The following is a 25912-nucleotide window of genomic DNA, read 5'->3' as shown; positions in this document are numbered from 1 at the left end:
GAGGGTAGAGAGAGAGAGAGAGAGGGGGTAGAGAGAGAGAGGGGAGGGAGAGAGAGAGAGAGAGAGGGAGAGAGGAGAAAAATAGATGGTGAAATGGAGAAGGAAGAGTGGACATCTCTGATAGTTGAGAATGGGAGTTGTTGAAAACAGTTTAGTGATTGTGATAAACAATGTGTTGCTTTCTCTTGTGTGTCTGTGTGTTCCCCAGTGGAACAGGACAGCTGTGTGCCAGCAGTGGCCAGTCCCACAGAGCTGGTGGAGGGCTTTGAGAGCAAGCTGAGCCCGCTGTGGCAGAGCCTGAGTGGGGGTCAGGTTGGAGGCGGCTGCGGTACCATCAGCGAGGGCAAAGCCCTGTACTTCAGCAGCTCTGGGAAAAGACAGGCACTGACTGTCACCCTGGATACTACCAACACACGGTCAGTACGCACGTTCTCCTGGGTGATCAGCTTTACACCACAGAGGTGTTGCTTTTCTTCCTTTTTCTTCCTTAAACTCTTTAGCTAAAATCCTGGTCAGTTTAGACAATTAGTGCTGGTCTGGAACAAAAGCCTGCAAAACACAGAACTGTAGATCCCCGTTCCAGTTTCCAGTGAACTAAAACCCCGTGTCCTCCTGTGTGTCTTGTCTTGTCTGTCCGTCCCGTCCGTCCGTCTGTCCATGCAGGCTGGTGCAGTTCTACGTCCGGATCGGAGGGAAGAACGTCGGACCCACCTGCACTAGACCCCGCTCCCGCAACGAAGGTGACTGACCATCACCATCACCATCGCTACTGACGATGTCCCACTTAAGCTCTCAATTCAATTCAATTCAATTCAATTCAATTCAAGGGGCTTTATCGGCATGGGAAACATGTGTTAACATTGCCAAAGCAAGTTAGGTAGATAATATACAAAAGTGAAATAAACAATTAAAATTAACAGTAAACATTACACATACAGAAGTTTCAAAACAATAAAGACATTACAAATGTCATATTATATATATACAGTGTTTTAACAATGTACAAGATAAAAGAAATAAGCATGAATATGGGTTGTATTTACAATGGTGTGTGTTCTTCACTGGTTGCCCTTTTCTCGTGGCAACAGGTCACAAATCTTGCTGCTGTGATGGCACACTGTGGGATTTCACCCAGTAGATATGGGAGTTTATCAAAATTGGATTTGTTTTCGAATTCTTTGTGATCTGTGTAATCTGAGGGAAATATGTCTCTCTAATATGGTCATACATTGGGCAGGAGGTCTCTCTCTAAACTCATAGCCGAACTCAATGAGTCTCTCTGCTTCCACCGTGTGGTGGTTTACTGACACTGCAGTGTGGGTTATATTCAGTAGCTCCAGGTCTTTTTCCTGCCCTGTGTCTCCTGTCCATTTGATCCACCATTGAAGTCTTGTGTTTCAGCAGATCCTTTTTAAAAGTTAGAATCAAACAATGATGGTGTTCTTTAAAAAAATCTGTGTCAGCGTATTCTGAATCACAAAGATATTTAGATTTTTGAGTCAGACCTTTAGTCATCTCCCAGATGTCTGTGAGGAGGGCAACATGATGTACTGTACGACCCATAATGCACCTTACCAATGAGAACGTGAGGACTTAGTTACTTATTCTCATCCCTTCATGGATTTTAAAGGACAGTATTGTTGTATTGTATTCTTTATTTCTGACCTTTCTCCTCCTCTCCTACTACTCTCCTCCTCTCCTCCGCTCCTCCTCCTCTCCTCCTCCTCTCCTACTCTCCTCCTCCTCTCCTCCTCTCTTCCTCTCCTACTACTCTCCTCCTCTCCTCCTCTCCTCCTCTCCTCCTCCTCCTCTCCTCCTCTCCTCCTCTCCTCCTACTCTCCTCCTCCTCTCCTCCTCCTCCCCTCCTCTTCTTCCCCTCCTCTCCTCCTCTCCTCCTCCTCTCCTCCCCTCCTCCTCCTCTTCTCCTAACTCCTCTCCCTTTCCTTCTCTCCTCCTCCTCCCCTCCTCCTCCTCCTCCTCTCCTCCCCCCTCCTCATCTTCCCCCCTCCTCTCCCCCTCCTCTCCTCCTCCTCTCCTCCTCCTCCCCTCCTCCTCCTCCTCCTCCTCCTCATCTCCTCCCCCCTCCTCCTCTCCCCCCTCCTCTCCTCCTCCTCCCCTCCTCCTCCTCATGTCCTCCCCCCTCCTCTCTTCCTCCTGTTCCCATCTCTCCTCCCCCCTCCTCCTCTCCCCCCCTCCTCTCCTCCTCCTCCTCATGTCCTCCCCCCTCCTATCTTCCTCCTGTCCCCATCTCTCCTCCTCCTGCCCCCCGTCTCCTTCTCTTTTCTCATCTGGTCCTCCAGGAGTGGTTGTCCAGTTCTCAACCAACAACGGGGTGCAGTGGCAGTTCCTGAGAGAGCTGGACTTTGGCTCCTTCCTGGAACCCCAGGTGGTGACCATTGAACTGCCTCCAGCCGCCAAGACCCCTTACACAGTGTTCCGCTGGTGGCAGCCACAGCAAGGTGAGGAGTCAGACCTGCCTCTAATAGCCCACAGCAAGGTGAGGAGTCATACCTGCCTCTTATAGCCCACAGCACGGTGAGGAGTCAGACCTGCCTCTAATAGCCCACAGCAAGGTGAGGAGTCATACCTGCCTCTTATAGCCCACAGCAAGGTGAGGAGTCAGACCTGCCTCTAATAGCCCACAGCAAGGTGAGGAGTCATACCTGCCTCTTATAGCCCACAGCAAGGTGAGGAGTCAGACCTGCCTCTTATAGCCCACAGCAAGGTGAGGAGTCAGACCTGCCTCTTATAGCCCACAGCAAGGTGAGGAGTCATACCTGCCTCTTATAGCCCACAGAAAGGTGAGGAGACAGACCTGCCTCTTATAGCCCACAGCAAGGTGAGGAGTCAGACCTGCCTCTTATAGCCCACAGCAAGGTGAGGAGTCAGACCTGCCTCTAATAGCCCACAGCAAGGTGAGGAGTCATACCTGCCTCTTATAGCCCACAGCAAGGTGAGGAGTCAGACCTGCCTCTTATAGCCCACAGCAAGGTGAGGAGTCAGACCTGCCTCTTATAGCCCACAGCAAGGTGAGGAGTCATACCTGCCTCTTATAGCCCACAGAAAGGTGAGGAGACAGACCTGCCTCTTATAGCCCACAGCAAGGTGAGGAGTCAGACCTGCCTCTTATAGCCCACAGCAAGGTGAGGAGTCAGACCTGCCTCTTATAGCCCACAGCAAGGTGAGGAGTCAGACCTGCCTCTTATAGCCCACAGCAAGGTGAGGAGTCAGACCAGCTTCTTATAGCCCACAGTATACAGGACAGAGAACTGCTCTTATAGCCAACTGTCACATTGGTATGAATGATTCAGGAGACAGGCGCAGGAATGTGTAACAGGGTTTTTTATTTAGCCCAAATTACGGCGTGCCGTGTAAAGGCCTGGGGATGAAGACCAAACAAACACTTCACAAAAACACAGGGTTGAAACCCAAAACAAAAGAGGGAGGAGAACCTCAAATAAATAACACACAATGATTAACACACGGGACGAAGACCAAACAAACACTATATAAAACACAGGGTAGAAACCCAAAACAAAAGAGGAGTACCTCAAATAAATAACACAAGCGCACAATGATTAACACACGGGACTGGACCCGTAATCATCTTCGCAATCCACAAGGGCACGAAAGCCCAAACACACAGCACAGGTACTCTCACGCACCAATGGACATGGTAACAATACTGGACAGCACCATGGTGACCAACAGACATGGTAACAATACTGGACAGCACCATGGTGACCAACAGACATGGTAACAATACTGGACAGCACCATGGTGACCAACAGACATGGTAACAATACTGGACAGCACCATGGTGACCAACAGACATGGTAACAATACTGGACAGCACCATGGTGACCAACAGACATGGTAACAATACTGGACAGCACCATGGTGAACAACAGACATGGTAACAATACTGGACAGCACCATGGTGACCAACAGACATGGTAACAATACTGGACAGCACCATGGTGACCAACAGACATGGTAACAATACTGGACAGCACCATGGTGAACAACAGACACATATATACAAGTACAAACAGTGGGAACAGGGTCCTGGTGTGCACAATGAAAGTTCCAGAAGGATCTGTGACACCCACAGCATACAGGAAGTAGAACTACTCTTACAGCCCACAGTATACAGGAAATAGAACTACTCTTACAGTCCACAGAATACAGGAAATAAAACTACTCTTACAGTCCACAGTATACAGGAAATAGAACCACTCTTACAGTCCACAGTATACAGGAAATAGAACTACTCTTACAGTCCACAATATACAGGAAATAGAACTACTCTTACAGTCCACAGTATACAGGAAATAGAACTACTCTTACAGTCCACAGTATACAGGAAATATAACAACTCTTACAGCCCACAGTATACATGAAATAGAACCACTCTTACAGTCCACAGTATACAGGAAATAGATCTACTCTCACAGTCCACAGTATACAGGAAATAGAACTACTCTTATACCTTTCACACAACTGGCCCGAGCCGAGCCAAACCAAACTGAGCCGAGCCAAACCAAACTGAGACGAGCCAAACCAAACTGAGCTGGCCTTGTTATGCATCCACCATTTTTTAAAATCTGGAAACGTGCTGGAAAGGTCAATAGGGTGACAAGGGTCAAGGGTCAAGCGTCATACATAGTATCTCTGTCTCTCCGCAGGTAAACACTCAGCCCAGTGGGCCATGGATGATGTTCTGATCGGTATGAACGACAGTTCCAGGACTGGTTTCCATGACAAGTTCGCCGGGACGTCCCCTCTCAGACACAACTGGTACCGTGTCCAGGGGGGAGAGGTCACAGTGGACTGTTTGTCTCTGGACACGGCTCTGTCCTTCTACTCCGATGCCACAGACAGTGAGTCAAGCTACTGCGTACACACACACACACACACATAAATTAGCCCGACTAACCGGTGCCTGTATATAGCCTCACCACTGTCTATAGCCTCTCTACTGTATATAGCATCTCTACTGTATATAACCTCTCTACTGTATATAGCCTCTCTACTGTATATAGCCTCTCTACTGTATATAGCCTCAATACTGTATATAGCCTCTCTACTGTTTATAGCCTCTCTACTGTATATAGCCTCTCTACTGTATATAGCCTCTCTACTGTATATAGCCTCTCTACTGTATATAGCCTCACTACTGTCTATAGCCTCTCTACTGTATATAGCCTCAATACTGTATATAGTCTCTCTACTGTATATAGCCTCTCTACTGTATATAGCCTCTCTACTGTATATAGCCTCTCTACTGTGTATAGCATCTCTACTGTGTATAGCCTCTTTACTGTGTATAGCCTCTCTACTGTATATAGCCTCTCTACTGTATATAGCCTCACTACTGTATATAGCGTCTCTACTGTATATAGCCTCTCTACTGTATATAGCCTCTCTACTGTATATAGCCTCAATACTGTATATAGCCTCACTACTGTATATAACCTCTCTACTGTATATAGCCTCAATACTGAATATAGCCTCACTACTGTCTATAGCCTCTCTACTGTATATAGCCTCTCTACTGTATATAGCCTCTCTACTGTGTATAGTCTCTCTACTGTATATAGCCTCTCTACTGTATATAGCCTCTCTACTGTATATAGCCTCTCTACTGTATATAGCCTCTCTACTGTATATAGTCTCTCTACTGTATATAGCCTCTCTACTGTATATAGCCTCACTACTGTATATAGCGTCTCTACTGTATATAGCCTCTCTACTGTATATAGCCTCTCTACTGTATATAGCCTCAATACTGTATATAGCCTCACTACTGTATATAACCTCTCTACTGTATATAGCCTCAATACTGTATATAGCCTCACTACTGTCTATAGCCTCTCTACTGTATATAGCCTCTCTACTGTATATAGCCTCTCTACTGTATATAGCCTCTCTACTGTATATAGCCTCTCTACTGTATATAGCCTCTCTACTGTGTATAGCCTCTCTACTGTGTATAGCCTCTTTACTGTGTATAGCCTCTCTACTGTATATAGCCTCTCTACTGTATATAGCCTCACTACTGTATATAGCGTCTCTACTGTATATAGCCTCTCTACTGTATATAGCCTCTCTACTGTATATAGCCTCAATACTGTATATAGCCTCACTACTGTATATAACCTCTCTACTGTATATAGCCTCAATACTGTATATAGCCTCACTACTGTCTATAGCCTCTCTACTGTATATAGCCTCTCTACTGTATATAGCCTCTCTACTGTGTATAGTCTCTCTACTGTATATAGCCTCTCTACTGTATATAGCCTCTCTACTGTATATAGCCTCTCTACTGTATATAGTCTCTCTACTGTATATAGCCTCTCTACTGTATATAGCCTCACTACTGTATATAGCGTCTCTACTGTATATAGCCTCTCTACTGTATATAGCCTCTCTACTGTATATAGCCTCAATACTGTATATAGCCTCACTACTGTATATAACCTCTCTACTGTATATAGCCTCAATACTGTATATAGCCTCACTACTGTCTATAGCCTCTCTACTGTATATAGCCTCTCTACTGTATATAGCCTCTCTACTGTGTATAGTCTCTCTACTGTCTATAGCCTCTCTACTGTATATAGTCTCTCTACTGTATATAGCCTCTCTACTGTATATAGCCTCTCTACTGTATATAGTCTCTCTACTGTCTATAGCCTCTACTGTATATAGCCTCTCTACTGTATATAGTCTCTCTACTGTCTATAGCCTCTACTGTATATAGTCTCTCTACTGTATATAGCCTCTCTACAGTAAGTAAGCATTTCACTGTAGGTATTCAGTGTAATTCACTGAATACCTGTTGTATTCGACGCACGTAACAAATAAACCTTGATTTGATAAACAGACAGAAGGACGGGGGAGAGGTCACAGTGGACTGTCTGTCCATTTCAACAGACAGTGAGTCACACAAACCCCTGTCATCGATCCTTGATGGAAGTCTCTTCATCCCTCTGATATGGAGAAAGCTCCTCCTTACATTGGCCTCATCCTTACATTGGGCCTCATCCTTACATTGGGCCTCATCCTTACATTGGCCTCATCCTTACATTGGCCTCATCCTTACATTGGGCCTCATCCTTACATTGGCCTCATCCTTACATTGGGCCTCATCCTTACATTGGCCTCATCCTTACATTGGCCTCATCCTTACATTGGCCTCATCCTTACATTGGCCTTCAGCTGGTCACGTCTTTCACATCAGTGCAATGAAGGATGGGGGGGGGGGGACAATTGAGAAAGCAGCTATAGAAACTCATCATACTGCAGAGTAGACTCTGACTTCTAACCCCTAAACCCCCTCCATTATTATTTTTTTTGACCTTTATTTTACTAGGCAAGTCAGTTAAGAACAAATTCTCATTTTCAATGACGGTCTAGGAACGAACAGTGGGGTTAACTGCCTTGTTCAGGGGAAGAAGTACTGATTTTTACCATGTCAGCTCGGGGGATTCGATCTTGCAACCTTTCGGTTACAAGTCCAACACTCTAACCACTAGTCTACCTGCCGCCCCTCCACTCTAACTACTAGACTACCTGCCGCCCCTCCACTCTAACCGCTAGCCTACCTGCCGCCCCTCCACTCTAACCGCTAGACTACCTGCTGCCCCTCCACTCTAACCACTAGGCTACCTGCCGCCCCTCCACTCTAACCACTAGGCTACCTGCTGCCCCTCCACTCTAACCGCTAGGCTACCTGCCGCCAATCCACTCTAACCACTAGGCTACCTGCCGCCCCTCCACTCTAACCACTAGACTACCTGCCACCCCTCCACTCTAACCACTAGTCTACCTGCCGCCCCTCCACTCTAACCACTAGTCTGCCTGCCGCCCCTCCACTCTAACCACTAGGCTACCTGCCGCCCCTCCACTCTAACCACTAGTCTACCTGCCGCCCCTCCACTCTAACCACTAGTCTACCTGCCGCCCCGCCACTCTAACCGCTAGTCTACCTGCCGCCCCTCCACTCTAACCACTAGGCTACCTGCCGCCCCTCCACTCTAACCGCTAGTCTACCTGCCGCCCCTCCACTCTAACCACTAGTCTACCTGCCGCCCCTCCACTCTAACCACTAGGCTACCTGCCGCCCCTCCACTCTAACCACTAGTCTACCTGCCGCCCCTCCACTCTAACCACTAGTCTACCTGCCGCCCCTCCACTCTAACCACTAGGCTACCTGCCGCCCCTCCACTCTAACCACTAGGCTACCTGCCGCCCCTCCACTCTAACCACTAGTCTACCTGCCGCCCCTCCACTCTAACCACTAGTCTACCTGCCGCCCCTCCACTCTAACCACTAGGCTACCTGCCGCCCCTCCACTCTAACCACTAGTCTACCTGCCGCCCCTCCACTCTAACCACTAGTCTACCTGCCGCCCCCCCACTCTAACCACTAGGCTACCTGCCGCCCCTCCACTTTAACCACTAGTCTACCTGCCGCCCCTCCACTCTAACCACTCTCTGCCTCTCCAGAGAAGCCACGGTACGCTGAGAGCTGGGACACGGTAAGCCATCCCTAACCCATGAACTAGCCCCTATGTTAACCATGTCCCTCTCTCTCTCTGCCTCTCTGCCTCTCCAGAGAAGCCACGGTACGCTGAGAGCTGGGACACTGTAAGCCATCCCTAACCCATGAACTAGCCCCTATGTTAACCATGTCCCTCTCTCTCTCTGCCTCTCTGCCTCTCCAGAGAAGCCACGGTACGCTGAGAGCTGGGACTTTGAAGTGTCTGGCTCTTCCTTCCTGCAGTTTGACCTGTCTATGGGTTGCAGTAAGACAGTCACGTCCTCTCATGGTGTCAGGCTGGAGTTTTCCACAGGTATCACACTCTATACCTTCCTGAATCAGCCTTTAGAAACTATACATGCATCATAACGCATTACATGTGTATTATAAGGCATGACATGTGTATTATAAGGCATTATATGTGTATTATAAGGCATTACATGTGTATTATAAGGCATTACATGTGTATTATAAGGCATTATAAGGCATTACATGTGTATTATAACGCATTATAAGGCATTATAAGGCATGACATGTGTATTATAAGGCATTATAAGGCATTATAAGGCATGGCATGTGTATTATAAGGCATTATAAGGCATTATAAGGCATGACATGTGTATTATAAGGCATTATAAGGCATTATAAGGCATGACATGTGTATTATAAGGCATTGTAAGGCATTATAAGGCATTACATGTGTATTATAAGGCATTCTAAGGCATTATAAGACATTACATATGTATTATAAGGCATTATAAGGCATTACATGTGTATTATAAGGCTTTATAAGGCATTACATGTGTATTATAAGGCATTATAAGGCATTACATGTGTGTTATAAGGCATTATATGTGTATTATAAGGCATTATAAGGCATTACATGTGTATTATAAGGCATTATATGTGTATTATAAGGCACCATATGTGTTTTATAAGGCATTGCATGTGTATTATAAGGCATTATAAGGCATTATAAGGCATTACATGTGTATTATAAGGCATTATATGTGTATATGTGTTTGTTAATGTTAATTTCTGAAAGTAAATACAACATGATGCCACCCTACAGACTGCGGGCGCCACTGGGCCCTGCTCACCCCAGAGTGTGTGCCCCCTGCCATCGGTTGTACCGGCTACACTATGAACTCTGTGTACACCGCTACGCGGTACACCCGTTGGAGGAGGGTTACAGTGTATCTGCCCAGCGCTGCCAAGTACGTACGACCTTGTGACCCTGTTTCCAGGTCCAATCTGTGTGTCCTTGTTAAGACCCCCCCCCCCCCCCAAAAAAAAAAATAAATAATATGCCAGATCATGTTTTAAACTTGAGATAATGTTGACAGCACATTTTATTTTTTTTTATCATGGAGAGAGTTTTTGTCGTGACTCACCTTTCCAAATGCAATGTTTTCAGTTCTCCCAGGACACGGTTCAGGTGGATCCAGCCTCACTTCATCCCCGGAGCTGATGGCTGGGCCTTGGACAACGTGCTGCTGGCCCCTGGCTGTCCCTGGATGTGCTCTGGACACGGACTCTGTGACAACGGACGCTGTGTGTGAGTTACACACACACAGACACTATAAGGCACTCTGCATGTTTTAATTTTTTAAAATTTAATTTACCTTCATTTTCATTGGGAGTCTTATTGAGGCTGAGGCTTCTTTCACGGGAGGCCTTTACACAATTTACAAGTACAAGTTAACAAAAACAAGATGCTTGAAGCCGCCTTTCTTTAGCCAAGACTATTGGTGTTGGTACAGCAACTGGTTAGTACGTTTCATGAGGGTGAAGGGTTGTTGGGATGAAAGATCTCTCTCTATCTCTCTCTCTCTCCCCCTCTCTCTCTCTCTCTCCCCCTCTCTCTCTCTGTCTCTCTCTCTCTCTCTCTCTCTCTCTCTCTCTCTCAGGTGTGACCATGGTTACGGCGGGGCCCACTGCGTGCCCCTGGCCCCCCTCCCCTCCATCCTGAGAGAAGACTTCAACGAGAACCTGGCGTCGGAGCAGTGGCCCGAGGTGTACGGGGCTGAGAGGGGAACGCTCAGCGGGGAGCCCCTCAAATCTGGCACCGCCCTCATCTTCAAAGGGGTAGGATTCCTGCTGTATACTGTACTGTACACTGTACACACACTGGTTTTATGTGATAAATATGTGATAAATAACGACCAAAGAAAAAAAACATCAAACTAGGGACACATCTCTCTGAAAGTCCTAGAGGAGACCTGGAGAGAGGAGAGAGAAGATGCGTGCATCCACACACTCACACTTTTTGACATTTTAGTCACTTAGGAGATGCTACATTGCATCCATCTTAAGATAGCTAAGATGAGAACAACCACATATCACAGTCGTAGTAAGTACATGATTGAAAGACTAGTGATGGGGTGGTGGAACAAGAATGACTGGGATGTCTCCTTATAGATACTATTTAATGAGACAGAGTTTCAGATGTTTTCAGAAGACGGGCAGGGACTCTGCTGTCCCAGCATCAGGGGGGAAGACGGGCAGGGACTCTGCTGTCCTAGCTTCAGGGGGAAGATGGACAGGGACTCTGCTGTCCTAGCATCAGGGGGGAAGATGGACAGGGGACTCTGCTGTCCTAGCTTCAGGGGGAAGATGGACAGGGGACTCTGCTGTCCTAGCATCAGGGGGGAAGATGGACAGGGGACTCTGATGTCCTAGCTTCAGGGGGAAGATGGACAGGGGACTCTGCTGTCCTAGCATCAGGGGGGAAGATGGACAGGGGACTCTGATGTCCTAGCTTCAGGGGGAAGATGGACAGGGACTCTGCTGTCCTAGCTTCAGGGAGAAGATGGACAGGGACTGCTGTCCTAGCTTCAGGGAGAAGATGGGGAGGGACTCTGATGTCCCAGCTTCAGGGGGAAGATGGACAGGGACTCTGCTGTCCTAGAGTCAGGGGGAAGATGGACAGGGACTCTGCTGTCCTAGCTTCAGGGGGAAGATGGGCAGGGACTCTGCTGTCCTAGCTTCAGGGGGAAGATGGACAGGGACTCTGCTGTCCTAGCTTCAGGGGGAAGATGGACAGGGACTCTGTTGTCCTAGCTTCAGGGGGAAGATGGACAGGGGACTCTGCATTCCTAGCTTCAGGGGGGAAGATGGACAGGGACTCTGTTGTCCTAGCTTCAGGGGGAAGATGGGCAGGGGACTCTGTTGTCCTAGCTTCAGGGGGAAGATGGACAGGGGACTCTGTATTCCTAGCTTCAGGGGGGAAGATGGACAGGGACTCTGTTGTCCTAGCTTCAGGGGGAAGATGGACAGGGACTCTGTTGTCCTAGCTTCAGGGGGAGAAGCTGGTTTCACCAATGGGGTGTCGGAACAGAGAAGAGCTTTGACAGTACATACACAGCATTTTCCCTAGAAGACTCAGTAAGTGTACTTTCTCATTGATTATAAATAATCTTAATTTCTCTTTCTGTTTTCCTGGATTTTGTAGGAAGGTCTAACTACGTATGTTGGTGTCTCAGGACCTGGATTGTACTGTGTCTAGGGACCTGGACTGTACTGTGTCTAGGGACCTTCTCATTGATTATAAATAATCTTAATTTCTCTTTCTGTTTTCCTGGATTTTGTAGGAAGGTCTACGTATGTTGGTGTCTAGGGACCTGGACTGTACCAGCACACTTTACATCCAGTTCTCCTTCAAGTTCATCACTAAGGGTGGGTCACTCGATTTCACACACATTCTGTCTCTATCCGCTTGCAGTTATCATACATGCTGTACGTTTGAAGTTGTGTGTGTTTTGTGTTTGTTTTTTTTTACCCCTTTTTCTCCCCAATTTCGTGGTATCCAATTGTTAGAAGCTACTATCTTGTCTCATCGCTACAACTCCCGTACGGGCTCAAGGGGGGGAGACGAAGGTTGAAACACAACCCAACCGCACTGCTTCTTAAGACAGCGCGCATCCAACCCGGAAGCCAGCCGCACCAATGTGTCGGAGGAAACACCGTGCACCTGGCGACCTGGTTAGCGTGCACTGCGCCCGGCCCGCCACAGCATGTTGTACAGCATGTTGACTCTGTGTGTTCTGTTTCCCAGGTGTCCCAGAACGGTCCCACTCGGTGCTGCTGCAGTACTCAGTGAACGGAGGAATCAGCTGGTTGCTGTTAGATGAGTTCTACTTCCCCACCTCGACTGACACGCTGTTCCTACACCTCCCTCTGCCTGCCAGGGCCCAGACCAACGCTACCCGCTTCAGGCTCTGGCAGCCCTACAACAGTGGTGAGTAGAGTATACAGGGACACACAAACACACACACACAAAGAGACACACACAGAGACACACACACACACACACACACACACACAGAGGGACTCACCCACAGAGGGACTCACACACAGAGGGACACACACACACACACATACACACACACACACACACAGAGACACACACACACACACACAGAGACACACACACACACACACACACACACACACACAGAGACACACACACACACACACACACAGACACACACACACACACAGAGACACACACACACACACACACACACACACACACACACAGAGACACACACACACAAACACACACACACACACCTACTTGGTGGTGCAGTAGACCCTTTAACACACATTCTTAAAACCATCACATCCCGCTGGGGTACCGACATCAGTTCAACGTCTAGTTTTGATTTACTATTTGGTTGAGTTGTCACTCTTGTCAAATAAAATAAAATACCTATTTTTATTTTGTCACATGCTGCCGAATACAACAGGTGCAGACGTTACCGTGAAATGTTCCCTTTTACAAGCCTTTAACCAACTATGCAGGGTTAAAAAGTAAGAACATTTCTAAATAGAAAATAGCAACACAACAGAAAACAGTAAGGAGTACTGGTCATTTAGGTTAAACGTTGTGTGAAACAAATACAACATTTCCCCTTGATGACTTTTGCAAATCCAGTCAGTTTTTCACATTGATTCAACGTCATCACATAGAATTTCTTGGTTGAAAATGTCATGGAAACAACGTTGATTCAACCAGTTTTTTTGCCCAGTGGGATATGGTGGGGACACACTGTATGTCTGGCTGGTTATATATGTCTCCTGTAGGTAAGAAAGAGGAGGTGTGGGTGATTGATGACCTGATCATCGACGGCAGCTCGCTCAACAACCCTCCCGTAGTCTCAGACAACTTCGAGGGCGGACCCCAAAACTACAACTGGCTCTTCTACCCAGGAGGCAACACTGGACTCTACTGCCCTTACCAGAAGAGTGGCCTGTGAGTAGTACCACCTGCCTCTTCTACACTGTGAAGGCCTTCCACTGTACCTCCAGACCTTATCTCTGTGTGTTTGGTCATAGTCCACTTCAAATCAGTCAATTCAGGAAGTAAACTAACATCGTAGTTTAGGGTTTCCTTAAGAGTCTATTGATGCACCTGTGCATCAATCTAAGTCATGTAAATAAAACAAATCCCCATCCAAATCTGTCTGTTTAAAAACTAGAGAAATCATCTTTGCATGGGCTGCGTCTCAATCCTTCCAAGTCCTCCTAAGTTCGGCCTTCCACGTCCTCCTGTCAGCCTTCCACGTCCTCCTATGTCGAACCTCCCACATCCGCCTATGTCGGCCTTCCACATCCTCCTATGTCGAACCTTCCACGTCCTCCTATGTCGAACCTTCCACATCCTCCTATGTCGAACCTTCCACGTCCTCCTATGTCGAACCTTCCACGTCCTCCTATGTCGAACCTTCCACGTCCTCCTATGTCGAACCTTCCACGTCCTCCTATGTCGAACCTTCCACATCCTCCTATGTCGAACCTTCCACATCCTCCTATGTCGGCCTTCCACATCCTCCTATGTCGAACCTTCCACGTCCTCCTATGTCGAACCTTCCACATCCTCCTATGTCGAACCTTCCACGTCCTCCTATGTCGAACCTTCCACATCCTCCTATGTCGAACCTTCCACATCCTCCTATGTCGAACCTTCCACGTCCTCCTATGTCGAACCTTCCACATCCTCCTATGTCGAACCTTCCACGTCCTCCTATGTCGAACCTTCCACGTCCTCCTATGTCGAACCTTCCACATCCTCCTATGTCGGCCTTCCACATCCTCCTATGTCGAACCTTCCACGTCCTCCTATGTCGAACCTTCCACATCCTCCTATGTCGAACCTTCCACGTCCTCCTATGTCGGCCTTCCACATCCTCCTATGTCGAACCTTCCACGTCCTCCTATGTCGAACCTTCCAAGTCCTCCTATGTCGGCCTTCCACGTCCTCCTATGTCGAACCTTCCACGTCCTCCTATGTCGAACCTTCCACATCCTCCTATGTCGAACCTTCCAAGTCCTCCTATGTCGGCCTTCCACATCCTCCTATGTCGAACCTTCCACATCCTCCTATGTCGAACCTTCCACGTCCTCCTATGTCGAACCTTCCACATCCTCCTATGTCGAACCTTCCAAGTCCTCCTATGTCGGCCTTCCACATCCTCCTATGTCGAACCTTCCAAGTCCTCCTATGTCGGCCTTCCACATCCTCCTATGTCGAACCTTCCACGTCCTCCTATGTCGGCCTCCCACATCCTCCTATGTCGAACCTTCCACGTCGTCCTATGTCGGCCTTCCACGTCCTCCTATGTCGAACCTTCCACATCCTCCTATGTCGAACCTTCCACATCCTCCTATGTCGAACCTTCCACATCCTCCTATGTCGAACCTTCCACATCCTCCTATGTCGAACCTTCCACATCCTCCTATGTCGGCCTTCCACATCCTCCTATGTCGGCCTTCCACATCCTCCTATGTCGAACCTTCCACATCCTCCTATGTCGAACCTTCCACATCCTCCTATGTCGAACGTTCCACATCCTCCTATGTCGAACCTTCCACATCCTCCTATGTCGGCCTTCCACATCCTCCTATGTCGGCCTTCCACATCCTCCTATGTCGAACCTTCCAAGTCCTCCTATGTCAGCCTTCCAAGTCCTCCTATGTCGGCCTTCCAAGTCCTCCTATGTCGGCCTCCCACATCCTTCTATGTCGAACCATCCACATCCTCCTATGTCGGCCTCCCACATCCTCCTATGTCGAACCTTCCAAGTCCTCCTATGTCGAACCTTCCACGCCCTCCTATGTCGGCCTCCCACATCCTCCTATGTCGAACCTTCCAAGTCCTCCTATGTCGAACCTTCCACGTCCTCCTATGTCTGCCTTCCACGTCCTCCTATGTCTGCCTTCCACGTCCTCCTATGTCTGCCTTCCACGTCCTCCTATGTCTGCCTTCCACGTCCTCCTATGTCTGCCTTCCACGTCCTCCTATGTCGAACCTTCCACGTCCTCCTATGTCGAACCATCCACATCCTCCTATGTCGGCCTCCCACATCCTCCTATGTCGGCCTTCCACATCCTCCTATGTCGGCCTTCCAAGTCCTCCTATGTAGGCCTTCCACGTCCTCCTATGTCTGCCTTCCACGTCCTCCTATGTCTGCCTTCCACGTCCTCCTATGTCTGCCTTCCAAGTCCTCCTATGTCTGCCTTCCAAGTCCTCCTATGTCTGCCTTCCCCGTCTGCGGTGGACGGTAGCCAAACTACAGCGGTGTCTGTCAGTTTGTCCTGAAAATCTTCTTACGAAAAATGTTTGTAGCAGCCGAACGCCGACCCCCTCTATAGAAAGGAGAGATTCCCACGAACACACCGGTGTTCTCCGTTTTGCTCTACGACCCTCAACAGTGTCACGGGACGAGTCTGAAGGTAACCAATACCGTTTTTTAACATGTATTATAGAACCATAGAGGTAGTTTTGGGTTACCAGGTGCCTATTTCAAATCACCAGTTGCACAGAGGTCTATCACAATCGGCATCCATCACAATATTTTAAACCGTCCATAAAGCACTCAGGACGGCCCCCATTGATAGAGGGACGTAGTAGGGTGTTCACATAGTGGGCATGAATGTCAGGAGTACCGGTAAATGTATTATAGAACCATAGAGGTAGTTTTGTGCCGACAAAAAGGAAGAGGTTATAAATATGTATCCAAAAGACTACACCATTTCCTGATCTCTCTTACATCTCCTAGATCTAGGACAGACACTTCAAAACCCTATTCCTTATGATTTATTTGTTTTGCCATTATGAATGTGTTATTCAATGTGTTTCTATGTGCTATAGTAATAAAAGCCTAAATCTATATTTTATCAAATTATTGTGAAAAATGTAATGTGTATATGAATATATATATATATATATATACATATATATATATATATATATATATATATATCTACAGGGATCCTAATATTGAATGTAAAATAGCTAAATGCTAATAGCTAAATGCTAAATGCTAATAGCTAAATGCTAATAGCTAAATGCTAATAGCTAAATGTTCCATGGTACGACCATTTAAAAAAATATCAATATGTTAGCTTCTTAGAACCCTTCCCCCTAAAGACTTAGACTTTTAGAGGTTAACGGAAAATAAATAAATCCAATTCAAATTGGATTTGGAATGTCAGTGTACTTCCTGAATCGACTGAAGTGAGTTGGACTTGAGCCCGACCCCTGCTGACAAAGCATTGTTGACAACGGACTGTGTCTCTGTGTGTACAGGGAGAAGGACGAGTCGGCCATGGTGTTTTTATCCAGTGAGCTGGGAGAACATTCAATAACCACCAGAGACATCGACGTCAACGAGAACACCATTATCCAGTTTGAGGTATGAACACACACACACACACACACGTCCAACGAGAACACTATCATTCAGTTTGAGGTATGAACAGAAGAGAGAGAACAGACTGGCTGTTTGAGAAAACAAAGTGGGCAAGGAAAGAAGTGAAGGAAAAGAGGAAAGGAATGGGGAAAGAGGAGAGAAATGAATGGGGTATGAACAGAGAGAGATAACAGAGAGAGATAACAGAGAGAGATACCGGAGAGAGATAACAGAGAGAGATAACGGGGAGAGATAACAGAGAGGGATAACAGAGAGAGATAACGGAGAGAGATAACGTGGAGAGATAACAGAGAGAGATAACGGAGAGAGATAACGGGGAGAGATAACAGAGAGCGATAACAGAGAGGGATAACAGAGAGACTGAGAGGACAGAGAAGGCCTGGGGTAGAAGAGGAGAGGAATGAGTGGGGTATGAACAGAGAGAGATAACAGAGAGACTGAGAGGAGAGAGATAACAGAGAGAGATAACAGAGAGAGATAACAGAGAGACTGAGAGGAGAGAGAAGGCCTGGGGTAGAAGAGTAGAGGAATAAGTGGGGTATGAACAGAGAGATAACAGAGAGAGATAACAGAGAGAGATAACGAAGAGAGATAACAGAGAGAGATAACAGAGAGACTGAGAGGAGAGAGAAGGCCTGGGGTAGAAGAGGAGAGGAATAATGAATGCTGAAAGAGGAACTCAATGGGGAAAATAATCCTAATATACTGTACAAGTGGAGGGCAAAGCAAATGGTTTTTGAAATGACTCATTTATATGATTGATTCATATTAATAATCAGTCAGTACAATTACTCTCCTCTGTGATGTAGGCTGGTCAATGATCATAATTATGTTATAGGAATAATTAATCGTATTATAATCATATGAACTTGAAAATGTAGAAAAATGGTAAGCTTGTTTCAGAGGTCCAGAATTATTTTATGTTTGTTGAAAATGTTTCTCGCTGAAGCTCCCTCAAGGCAGTGGGTATAGAACTGGTAGATCTGGTTTGGTTTTGGATAAAGATGTCTTAAATGAATATCATAATTGTTTTCCTGTGTTGTGTCCTCAGATGACTGAATGACCAAAATGTATTATTGTAATAATTATATGAAAATTAAAGAGAGCTGCACACTCTAGGAGCTCAGATGCAAAAATGTAATTACCAACGTTTCGACAGCCAAGCTGTCTTCATCAGGGTATAATCACAAACACTGCGGGATGACTCGTTTATACAGTGTCAAAAGACACAGGTGTCTGTAATCATGGCCAAGAGTGGCCTAATATCATTGGTTAATAATCAAATATAAAAATGGCACACAAAGGGACCCTTGCCTCAACGTAGACTTTGATCTGAAGCCATTCTTGTGATTATTGTGACTTTGCCATTGTAATTGTTTGTAAGCTTGTGTAGTCGAAAATGAATCTACGATCGAATGCTATCCATTTGTTGTTTGTATGCTGTTCTTTGTATGCCATTTTAATGAATGGTGATCCCTGATGAAGACAGCTTGGATATTAAACTTTTGCATCTGAGCTCCCAGAGTGTGCGGCTCTCTTTGATTTTCAAGTTTTCTACTCCGCTAGCCAGCACCTCGCCTGAACAGGTGTGTGTTTATTTTTCTTCTAAATAATTATATGATAGCAACAGGATAAGAAGTATACCTGATCCATTTCAGATCAACGTGGGCTGCACGGCAGACAGCTCCGCCTCTAACCCGGTACGACTGGAATTCTCCAGGGACTTTGGATCCACCTGGTACCTCCTGGTGCCCTTGTGTTCAGGAGGCCCCCAGCCCTCTTCCCTGTGCTCCACAGAGCTGCACCCCGCCAGTGTCTACTACCCGGGAACCACCCAGGGCTGGAGGCGGGAGGTCATCCACTTTGGCAAGCTGAGACTCTGCGGGTGAGATTCCTTTCTGGGATTGTTTTTTCCTGATAACTTGTGCTTCTGCTTTTTCTTTTCTCTTTGGAGTCTAGGCTGGGTTTCTCGAAAAGTGTTGTGCAAATGCTGATGGGAAGAAAAAAAATGTCTTTATTAGAGGTTTTTTTTTTCGCAATTGCTTACACACTTGTTGCAGAATTTGGCTCATTGAGTCAAAAACTCTACACACAAAGCCAACTAAGACACAACCCTTGGAGATAAACATCTCACTTCCTACGTCAAAATGAAATACTCCGCAATCGAGACCTAACAATCCTTTTTCAAAATGGTATTTTTGAATAACACACGCAGGCACCATTTGAACAACTCTTTCAAAGCAGCAACACACTGATGTACTTTTATACAAAACACTGCTGTCTTTTAGTACTGTGTATACCTTTTCAATGTTCTCATACAGGCTTCTGTGACAGATTGTTCCAGTACAGTACATCTACTCACATTTCAATTAAACACAAACATTTATTTATTTATTTATTTATTTACCTTTATTTAACCAGGTAGGCAAGTTGAGAACAAGTTCTCATTTACAATTGCGACCTGGCCAAGATAAAGCAAAGCAAAAAAGGCCTTGGTGGCAAGGTAAATACAATATAGCAAGTAAAACACTGGAATGGTAGTAGAAAGGCTTCAGAAAAATAATTATATACCGCTTATTTTTTTTTCCCCATTGCAGGTTTTTACAACAACAACAAACAAAAAAACACGAAGAAAAGTAGAATTACAGTAATCAATACAATATGTTACTGTAAACTCACGGAAACAAAAATAATTACTGTAAAATTACAGTGCTGTGTTAAACAAAATAATTAGTATTGTAAAGGATGGTTTGGATGGTGTATGGATCCCGTCTTCTGTTAGTGTTTGGCCACATCACCTCCCTGGCTAGGCAACGGGGTCATCCCTGGCTAGGCAACGGGGTCATCCCTGGCTAGGCAACGGGGTCATCCCTGGCTAGGCAACGGGATCATCCCTGGCTAGGCAACGGGGTCATCCCTGGCTAGGCAACGGGGTCATCCCTGGCTAGGCAACGGGGTCATCCCTGGCTAGGCAACGGGGTCATCCCTGGCTAGGCAACGGGGTCATCCCTGGCTAGGCAACGGGGTCATCCCTGGCTAGGCAATGGGGTCATCCCTGGCTAGGCAACGGGGTCATCCCTGGCTAGGCAACGGGGAAGATATTGCCTTGCGTATCCAACCCTGGACTGACCCCCACCTCAGTGTCTCCGCATGCCTCTTCCATTACTTGCAGAAGAGGCAGGGGGCATGTGGTTGGCGGGCATACACTTTCCAACACCATTATTCCTCAATCAGATTGAGAAATGGGGAGTATAAGGGAGCAAGTATACAACTGAGAAGGTATTGCGGTTGGTGAACCGGTCCCTGACCAGAGCAGCCCGGTGGAAACTAACATTATCCCGGATGACAACAAACCTGGGCTGCTCTGGTCCGTCCTGTACAACTGCATTATGTAGTGCATCCAGATAATGTGTGCAATATTGTATGGACCGAGGTTGCCATGGTGATGGAGAACTCCTTGAAGACTGATGGCAGCACACAAGGGGATATTTCCCCCCACGATGCCCAGGGACATTCACAACGGCTCTTTGTCCTATAACGTTCCCCCCACGATGCCCAGGGACATTCACAACGACTCTTTGTCCTATAACATTCCTCCTCGCTACCTAGGGACATTCACAACGACTCTCTGTCCTATAACATTCCCCCTGCGCTGTCCAGGGACATTCACAACGGCTCTCTGTCCTATAACATTCCTCCTCGCTGCCCAGGGACATTCACAACGGCTCTTTGTCCTATAACATTCCTCCTCGCTGCCCAGGGACATTCACAACGGCTCTTTGTCCTAGAACAGTTCGGCCCCGACGTCTGATTTGAACTAGATTGAGTCCAGCTTCATCAACTCATGAGGCTGTGCAGCTGCATCAAAGTCCAGGACTCTCTGTGAACAGAACACAAACACTTTAAACACACAGTACCGTGAATGCGGTGTAACTCAAAACACAGGACTACAATGTCTACATTTACACACAAGGATGGGGGTGTGTTGGGTGGGTGGGTTGGTTCAGACACATTCAGTCAAAACTACTAGCTACAGGCAAGGCAGTTACCCCCACAGACAACCTCCCCAACCACCACCACCAGAATGGGGGCAACTGTCTAGGTCACATACTGCTTTGTCTGGATGCATCATTGCAGTGTCAATAGGACACCATCTACTGCCATTACTGTATTACAGTATAGACCAGTGACACTCACGTCGTCATAGCGAAGGTCTTTTGACTCCAACGCTGTTCCTCTCCAATGGAACCCTGTTGTACAGGCCGCTTCATCGTAAAGTTGGTGTCGACGCAGGGTGCGGCAGAGTGTCGACCTACTGACACGGTTGATTTATTACGGGATGTCGTGTGATCTGTCACGATTGGCTCTCGGTAATTGATGCAGGCGGATCATGGTGGTGTTGTTTGATCTGTAGAAAAATGCAAGAATATGATGTCATTGGTTAGGTTCTTCTTTACATACCGTACTGTCATACTGTACACAGTAACATCACAATTGTATTACATGTACTTCACAGCGCTATACCTGTTTTTGTTGTTCTCTGAGGAACATAGACCTAATATTGTAGGACTCTGTGGTATTGTACTGTGATGCAGAATGATGTGCAACAATTGCATAGGTACAGTCTAGTGTAGAACGTTGAAGCACATACCTGTTCTCCAGTCTAAATGTCCGTATTATGGACGCTACCGTGGAGCGACTCAGGTTGGGCTGGACTCTCCGCCTCCCTCATCGTCAGGCCGTGATTTACTATGACACGGTCCACCAAAGTAGCCCTAATGTTGTCGGAAAATATTTATCCGTCTACTGCATGGTCCCGTTTGTTCTTGTCCTCCTCCTCCTCCTACTCCTCTCTCTCTTCCTCTTCCTCTACCTATACCTCTACCTCTACCTCTTCCTCTTCCTCTCGCTCTCACTGCCTCCATGTTTGCAAAGTTCTCACCAAAGAGGTGATCTTACCTGAGGTCTATTTGTAGTGGTAAGGTTCAGACTAATCAGTGTTCAATTACTGTGTGTGTGTGTGTGTGTGTGTGTGTGTGTGTGTGTGTGTGTGTGTGTGTGTGTGTGTGTGTGTGTGTGTGTGTGTGTGTGTGTGTGTGTGTGTGTGTGTGTGTGTGTCTGTTTGTGTGTGTGTGTGTGTGTGTGTGTGTGTGTGTGTGTGGGTGGGTGGGTGTGGGTGGGTGTTTTCATTTTGAAAAGAAGAGATTTCATTCTTGAACGAAGTGTCTAATATAAGAAACAGTGTGTAGTGTTTTGCAAAGCGTGTTGCAGATTTACAAACAAACAAACAAACAAACAGAGCAGAAAGTGTTTTTGTACCTTTGTTTAAAAAGTTACGGTTTTGATGTTTTTGTCTAAACATTCACTTTCAGTGTGTAAACAATCGGCAAAAACTGTAATACATTTGATTGATTGATTGATTGATTGATTCAGTGATTCATTGATTCATTGATTCATTGATTGATTGATTCATTGATTCATTGATTCATGGATTCATTGATTCATTGATTCAGTGATTAATTGATTCATTGATTCATTGATTCATTGATCGATTGATTCATTGATTGATTGATTCAGTGATTCATTGATTGATTGATTCAGTTTTTAATTGATTCATTGATTCATTGCTACGATCTTTCTCTCACCTCCGCCCACGCCAGCTCCATCCGGTTCCGTTGGTACCAGGGCTTCTTCTCCAGCAGCTCCTCCCCTCCTACCTGGGCCCTGGACAGTGTGTACATTGGCCCCCAGTGCCAGGACATGTGTAACGGACACGGGACGTGTGTGAAGGGGACACACTGTGTCTGTGACCCAGGCTACTCTGGCGCAGACTGCTCCCAACCTGACACACTCAACCCTGATTTTCTCAAGGAAGACTTTGAAGGTAGGCAGTGGTAGAGATATTGCGGGTAGATTTTGTATGGTTTCGGATGACGGGTTATAGTAAACACTAAGCCCCACACCCCTCTAATCTTGTCCCTAATCCTGAGCCTATAACCTTAACCTTTAACCTTAACTAATCCCTTTGTATCTATTGGTTGAACATCCACTCCCTCAAAGGTTCAAGAAAACGCAGATGCCCACACAAACACAGAGGGAGTATGTGCCAGAGTATGTGCCTGTGTGTGTGTGTGTGTGTGTGTGTGTGTGTATATGAGTGTGTGTGTGTGTGTATATGAGTGTGTGTGTGTGTAGTGAGTAGTAGACTGTATTTGTGCTGTCCATACACAGTGTTTGAGTATTGAGAGGTTGCCTTCAATACTGGCAGAGCTGCAATTGGTCATGGACTCCAGCAGACTGCAGCAGACTGTTGAGAACAGACGGCTGTTGTGATGAACACACTGTATTTCTAGTTTGTTGTGTTTCTATGTTTTACTAGTCTATTTTTCATCATCACCTGAACGTCTATTTAATCTGATGGATTTATCTGTCATTTGTCTGTCATTTGTCTGTCATTACATATCGTGTTAGTAGTGTTTGCAGTGCATAAAATGTCAGTGTGCTAGTCCTAGCTTTATTACATTATCTAGTGGGCTACTATAGTCCTATCTTTATTACATTATCTAGTGTGCTACTATAGTCCTAGCTTTATTACATTATCTAGTGTGGTACTATAGTCCTAGCTTTATTACATTATCTAGTGTGCTACTATAGTCCTAGCTTTATTGCATTATTTAGTGTGCTAGAACTAGCTTTATTACATTATCTAGTGTGCTAGTCCTAGCTTTATTACATTATCTAGTGTACTAGTCCTAGCTTTATTACATTATCTAGTGTGCTAGTTCTAGCTTGTGTGTGTGTGTGTGTGTGTGTGTGTGTGTGTGTGTGTGTGTGTGTGTGTGTGTGTTTAGGAGGGGCGATGGATGCAGAGCGGTTTAGGCTTCTGAGTGGAGGGAAGCCAAGCAGGAAATGTGGCATCATGTCCAGTGGGAACCACCTGTTCTTCAGCGAGGATGGCCTGCGTATGCTGGTCACTAACGACATGGACCTGTCCAATGCCAGGTACTGTGTGTGTGTGTGTGTGTGGGGGGGGGGGGGGGGGGGGGGGCATCGTCCTCACATTGATAGTAAAATATATTTTTTAAATTTTACCTTTATTTAACTAGGCAAGTCAGTTAAGAACAAATTCTTATTTTCAATGACGGCCTGTCGTTCTGCCCCTGAACAGGCAGTTAACCCACTGTTCAGTGGGTTAACTGCCTGTTCAGGGGCAGAACGACAGATTTGTACCTTGTCAGCTCGGGGATTTGAACTTGCAACCTTGCAATATATACAGTATAAATATATTTATTGATGCGCATTATAAAAAATACTACATTTTTCCTATAGGTTTGTTCAGTTCTTCCTGCGTCTGGGCTGTGGGAAGGCGTCCCCAGACCCCCGTTCCCAGCCAGTCCTGCTCCAGTTCTCTGTAGACGGAGGTCTGACCTGGGGCCTACTGCAGGACTTCCTCTTCTCAAACAGGTTAGAGTGAATACATTTCTAACGGATTCACTTGTTCCCCTTGGACCTCCATATGTTTTTGCCTGTGGATGTTTTTATGTCCTTTTAGGAGTTTTCTTGTTTTTCAACGCAAAGGCATTTTTACTGTGAAAAATTAAATGTTATCTTAACTCATGAATCTTATATCATCATCATCATTATCATCATCATCATCATCCATCATCATAATCATCATCATCATCACCATCATCATCATCTTCATCATCTTCATCCATCATCTTTTTCTCCAACAGCAGTAACCAGGCTCGCCTGGTGGCCCTGGAGATCCCTCTGCGTGCCCGTACCACCTCCACACGTCTCCGCTGGTGGCAGCCCTCTGAGAACGGACACTTCTACAGTCCTTGGGTCATTGATCAGGTGAGACACCTTCCCTACATCGGCAGATAGCCTAGTGTTTAAGAGCTTTGAGTCAGTAACCGAAAGGTGTCTGGTTTGAATCCCTGATCCGACTTGGGGAGGAGGGGGGAAGAAAAAAAAGAAAAAAATCTGTCAATGTGCCCTTAAGCATGGAACTTAACCCAAATTGCTCCTTCAAGTCGCTCTGGATAAGAGCGTTTGCTGAATGTACATGTAAACATGTTTGTCCGTTCATCAATCTCCTCATCCATCCTGCCATCTATCGTCGTCTGACTAAGGTATGGCAGCTCAGCATCCAGCTCCTAAGCAACGTTGTAGTATTTTGTTTTGTGGGTGTTATTTCTTACATTATTAGCCCATAACTATTTTTGTGTTATTACATACAGACGGAAATAACTTTTTGGATAACCAGAGCGGCGGTAACTCATTATGACCAGGAATACAACTTTCCCGAATTGGATCCTTTGTTCGTATCCCCCAGGGTAATTGAACTTATCCCAGAAGCTGCTCCAAGACACCGCTGTAGGAGAAGAGGTATTTGGAGGGGACTTCTAGTCCGACTCAGGAGGCGTGCACACCATCCACCAATTCCAAGTATATTACTCGCTAATGTTCAGTCGTAATAAAGTAGACGAGCTCAGGGCGAGGATCTCCTTCCAGAGAGACATCAGGAATTGTAACATACTCCGTTTCAATGAAACATTGGCTCTCTCTGGATATACTGTCCCTGTCCATACAGCCAGCTGGGTTCTCAGTACATCACACAGACAGGAATAAAGAACTCT

General features: G+C 46.3%; 1 protein-coding gene across 1 annotated transcript in view; it reads left to right on the top strand.

The window, feature by feature from the left end:
• The window catches only part of LOC110502515 (reelin-like), a 298747-nt gene that overhangs the window by 251159 nt on the left and 21676 nt on the right, over window positions 1-25912 (top strand). Inside the window, exons 31-47 of the mRNA XM_036960153.1 lie at window positions 209-416; window positions 664-740; window positions 2301-2459; window positions 4689-4883; window positions 8735-8863; window positions 9623-9767; window positions 9968-10108; window positions 10461-10638; window positions 12144-12228; window positions 12608-12790; window positions 13639-13807; window positions 17144-17249; window positions 18926-19152; window positions 22928-23151; window positions 24119-24269; window positions 24597-24731; window positions 25004-25127. Coding sequence (XP_036816048.1) covers window positions 209-416; window positions 664-740; window positions 2301-2459; window positions 4689-4883; window positions 8735-8863; window positions 9623-9767; window positions 9968-10108; window positions 10461-10638; window positions 12144-12228; window positions 12608-12790; window positions 13639-13807; window positions 17144-17249; window positions 18926-19152; window positions 22928-23151; window positions 24119-24269; window positions 24597-24731; window positions 25004-25127 — 2636 coding nt within the window. The remainder of the gene's footprint in view (window positions 1-208; window positions 417-663; window positions 741-2300; window positions 2460-4688; window positions 4884-8734; window positions 8864-9622; window positions 9768-9967; window positions 10109-10460; window positions 10639-12143; window positions 12229-12607; window positions 12791-13638; window positions 13808-17143; window positions 17250-18925; window positions 19153-22927; window positions 23152-24118; window positions 24270-24596; window positions 24732-25003; window positions 25128-25912) is intronic.

Source organism: Oncorhynchus mykiss, chromosome 2 (genome assembly GCF_013265735.2).
Source record: "Oncorhynchus mykiss isolate Arlee chromosome 2, USDA_OmykA_1.1, whole genome shotgun sequence".
Classification (NCBI taxonomy): domain Eukaryota; kingdom Metazoa; phylum Chordata; class Actinopteri; order Salmoniformes; family Salmonidae; genus Oncorhynchus; species Oncorhynchus mykiss.
Note: the sequence above shows the minus strand (reverse complement) of the source record. Positions and strands in the feature narration are given on the sequence as shown.